Raw genomic sequence first — 4,677 nt, forward strand, 5'->3', positions numbered from 1 at the left:
ATAGGAAAAAAGAGAGCAAGCAAGCAGGCCCTGAAATTATGTCTTCACCTTATCCTTGCCACCATTTTCATTTTATTTTAGTGAGACTTTGAATCAGACAAAAAGAAGTAAGGATGTATCGAAAGTAGCACCGTAACACCGTCCGCGTCTTTCATTAATTTCTCATTGGATTTCCCTTTCTGACTTCTCGCTCCTTTCACTCCAATTTGTCGGTGCCTTAGGTCTGAGGATAGTTTTGACTCTTTTTATCCAAACCAATATATAGATTTAATTACTTTTCATCCTTCCTTGGCCACAAGTGAAACATGCATTTATAGCCTCTGATTTCCCTCATATCTATATCTAACGGTGGGTAAGGTGGGACGGATGCAAAATTTTAGATCAAACTAAAAAATAGCTTAAATTTTTAAATATTAGATTTGAGTTACACTCCACTAGTTGGTATTAATTTTTAAATTTAAAAAATATTAAAATAAATAATTTTTCATAAATTAAAAATATATTAAAAAATTTATACTTAAATAACACTAAACTAATTGTAACTTAACGAAAAAATACTTATAAAATAAAAATAAAATTAACAATAAAATAAAATTATATAATATAAAAAATAATAATATAATAACAATATAATAATAAAATTACAACAAAACAACAACAAAAAGTTTAGATTACTGTGGAACGCGCGCTGAAATGGACCGTGAAACAAAAACCATAACCATAAGATATCCCAAATAGAAGATTCGAAATTCCAATGAAGGGTATTTTCCAATTTACTAGTTACTGCAGTAAAAATAGGAAACTTGTTCCTATCCTCAAAAACAAAATGGGATTTACCCATTATTCATTAACCCTTTCTATTCTCCTCCTCTCATACACAGAAGAAACAACAAACAATAAAATTTTACATCTCTTCGTTTTGACCGCACTGTAAAATTCATCCCATCAAATTTATTGTTTCTACAGTTTTTAGGCTTCATATTATTGTTGCATGTCGTTGCTGAGAGTTATAAAAATTTAAATCAGTAGGTGAAAAGGAAAAACAACTACGAGAACAACAAAATCTGTCATCGTCGCAACAACACCAAGTTCTGTTTCTCTTTTCTCTGTAAAATTATGAACATAATCTCTGTATAAATCTGTCATTAGTAATGGCATCTCCTTTACCAAGCTGTAATTGAATGTGAAGAGCTTAGAAGCTCCTCTTTGAAAACCAAAGCTTTTTTTCTTTTTTAATTTCTTTTCTTGTTGGTATAAGTTTGGGTCGCCATTGCCATGATTTAGAGAGAGACCACGCTTGTTTATTTGCTTTCTTCTTCTTCCATTGTCATCTGATATTGCGTCTACATTTCGGAGTTTTAAAGAAGCAAACAATGGCGCCGTGGTGGGCGAAGGGCAGCCATAAAGGAACCTCGTTGGTTGTGAAAATGGAAAACCCCAACTGGTCCATGGTCGAGCTCGAAGCTCCATCGGAAGAAGATTTCCTCATCGGCAGCACCCCGACTGGTTCGCGAGAAAAAATACGTGGCAAAAACGCCAAGCAACTCACTTGGGTTCTCCTGTTAAAAGCGCACCGTGCTGCCGGCTGCTTAACCTCCATTACCTCCACATTCCTAAGTTTCGGCTCAACCGTCCGTCGCCGAGTCGCCTTCGGAAGAACAGACGACAACGACATCGAAACCGACGAAAACAAAGCCGTTAAAACCGGTTTCTATAACTGCATCAAAGTGTTCCTTTGGCTATCATTATTATTATTCTGTTTCGAGATTGCTGCGTATTTCAAAGGCTGGCATTTTGGTGCCCCAAATCTTCAATTACAATATATTCTCTCGGTGCCGGTTGGTTTCAAAGATTTGTTCGATTGGTTATACACTCATTGGGTTTTGATTCGAGTGGCTTATCTGGCCCCTCCTCTTCAGTTCCTCGCCAATGTCTGCATTGTTCTCTTCCTTATCCAAAGCATGGATAGGTTAATTCTTTGTTTGGGTTGTTTTTGGATCCGATTAAAAAAGATCAAGCCAATCCCCAAGCACGAAGCTGTTGCAGATCTTGAATCTGGGGAAGACTCTTTCTTCCCTATGGTTCTCATTCAGATCCCTATGTGTAATGAAAAAGAGGTAAAAACTAGAAATCCAAAGATAAATTTTTTCTTTCATCATTTTAAAAGGAACCTTTTTTTTTTTAATGATGGTTTAAATATTTGTTTTTGCAGGTTTACCAACAATCCATAGCTGCAGTGTGCAGTTTGGACTGGCCAAAGTCGAGAATTTTGATTCAAGTTTTGGATGATTCCGATGATCCAATGACTCAGCTTCTTATTAAAGAGGAAGTGCATAAATGGCAACAAGAAGGTGCCCACATTGTGTATCGGCACCGTGTACTTAGAGATGGCTATAAAGCTGGTAATCTTAAGTCTGCCATGAGTTGTAGTTATGTTAAAGACTATGAATTTGTTGCCATTTTCGATGCGGATTTCCAGCCCTCCCCTGATTTCCTCAAAAGAACTGTCCCCCATTTTAAGGTAACTAAATTAACTGCCTTCTGATTTAAATTGGGTGCAATTTTGAGAATCGAAGCACTATTTAGTATGTCTAGGATTAGTTGAAGTGAAATCTTATTTTTGGTTTTATGGTTGTTACAGGATAATGAGGATTTAGGGTTGGTTCAGACAAGGTGGTCGTTTGTGAATAAGGATGATAATTTGTTAACAAGATTGCAAAACATAAATTTGTCATTCCATTTTGAGGTAGAACAGCAAGTGAATGGTGTTTTCATTAATTTCTTTGGATTCAATGGAACTGCTGGGGTTTGGAGGATTAAGGCTTTGGAGGAGTCGGGTGGTTGGCTGGAGAGGACTACAGTTGAGGACATGGATATTGCAGTCCGTGCTCATCTTCGCGGATGGAAGTTCATCTTCCTCAATGATGTTGAGGTATGGTTCTAGTTTGATACGTTATACTGATAGTTACTTTCTTGATCGGTAGTTAATGTTTTTGGTCTTTATTATTTGTTCAGTGTCAGTGTGAACTTCCTGAATCTTATGAAGCTTATAGAAAACAACAGCACAGATGGCACTCTGGACCAATGCAGTTGTTCCGCCTCTGTTTGCCGGATATTATCCGTGCTAAGGTGAATACATATTTGAATTAGTCTTTGCTTAAACATGTGATGATGAACTTTGTTCTTATTCAGTATTTTATTGATGCAGATTAGTGTGTGGAAGAAATTCAATATGATCTTTCTCTTCTTCCTGCTTAGGAAACTGATCCTACCGTTTTACTCTTTCACTCTTTTCTGCATAATTCTCCCAATGACTATGTTTGTTCCGGAGGCCGAGCTTCCAGCATGGGTTGTTTGTTACATCCCTGCTACAATGTCATTCCTCAACATCCTTCCTGCCCCAAAATCGTTCCCCTTCATTGTTCCCTACCTTCTTTTTGAGAACACCATGTCAGTGACCAAGTTCAATGCCATGGTCTCTGGTCTTTTCCAACTTGGTAGTTCATATGAGTGGGTTGTTACAAAAAAATTCGGTCGATCATCCGAGGGTGATCTTGTCTCCTTGGTTGAGAAAGGGCCAAAACATCAGCGTGTGGGATCCGAACCCAATCTCGATGAGATCCAAGCAGATCTTAAGCAAGAACAAAAGACTAGGAAAACTAAGCATAATAGGATATACACTAAGGAGTTAGCTCTGGCATTCCTTCTTCTAACAGCTTCAGCCAGAAGCCTCCTATCTGCACAGGGTATCCATTTCTATTTCTTGCTATTTCAAGGGATATCGTTCCTTCTGGTCGGTCTAGACTTGATTGGCGAGCAGGTACTATGAGGATCAGAGTAGCGACTTTGTAGGAAAATGTGGATCACGTGAATGCAACTGACACATTCCAAAACGAAACTTTTGCAGTTCCGAGTCCGACCTCAATAGGAGAAGAAATATAGTTACATGGACAGAAGAATAACATGAATTTTGACATAGGGCACATGTAAAATTGGTGATAAATCTTCAGTACATGTAAGGTTTTGTTACCCTACTTTTAGATTCTTTTACTTTTATGGCAAATTCTTTTGTAAGAAAGGAAGTCGTTGTTGAAACATGAAACAGGAATTTAGGTACAAATTAAGGGCAAGGTAGAAAATTGATTCCTTTTCCTTTAGTCACTAATTTTCATGAGGATGGTACTTTGAGCTGATGTTAATTTAAGTAAATGTTTAACTAGTTCGGCTGTTGTTTTATTCACATCCAGCTATAGTGATTTTTATCCAATCTAACCCTTTTGCTTCACTAAATCCAGGAAGCATTATAGTCCTTATTTGGGAAGAAAAACAGGGTGTTAAAAGAAATTAACCTTTTTATTCATTTCTCAAAAGGTGTACATGTATGTATGCATGTGTTGTACGTAGAGGGTTACAGTAGTTGGAAAGTACGTTGTTGTGGGATAGCACATGGGGGTGATGCTTGAGTGGTGGGGTCGTATACCATCCCTAGAGGAATTTATTGTAGCACCTGGACCACACTAGGATATCAATCCAACCCCTTTTTAGCCTCTTAGTTAGCAGTACTCAACATTTAAAAATAAAAAAAGGGGGGGAGCAAGAAAAAAAAAACAAGAGGCTTTGAAGTTGATGCAACTGAAGAAAGAGAAAGTGAAATATGTTCGGGATGATGTGAAGTTT

At 37.4% G+C, this 4,677-nt stretch overlaps 1 protein-coding gene across 1 annotated transcript; it reads left to right on the forward strand.

Annotated features, from left to right (window-relative positions):
- Positions 1–910: 910 nt before the first annotated feature.
- On the forward strand, positions 911–4,236 carry LOC107951426 (probable xyloglucan glycosyltransferase 12). Its single transcript, XM_016886477.2, has 5 exons — positions 911–2,117; positions 2,213–2,521; positions 2,642–2,932; positions 3,016–3,129; positions 3,209–4,236. The coding sequence occupies exons 1-5, from the start codon at positions 1,374–1,376 to the stop codon at positions 3,827–3,829; spliced, it is 2,079 nt and encodes a 692-aa protein (XP_016741966.2). The 5' UTR covers positions 911–1,373; the 3' UTR covers positions 3,830–4,236.
- Positions 4,237–4,677: the final 441 nt, after the last annotated feature.

This window comes from Gossypium hirsutum, chromosome A02, assembly GCF_007990345.1.
Source record: "Gossypium hirsutum isolate 1008001.06 chromosome A02, Gossypium_hirsutum_v2.1, whole genome shotgun sequence".
NCBI classification, from domain to species: Eukaryota; Viridiplantae; Streptophyta; class Magnoliopsida; order Malvales; family Malvaceae; genus Gossypium; species Gossypium hirsutum.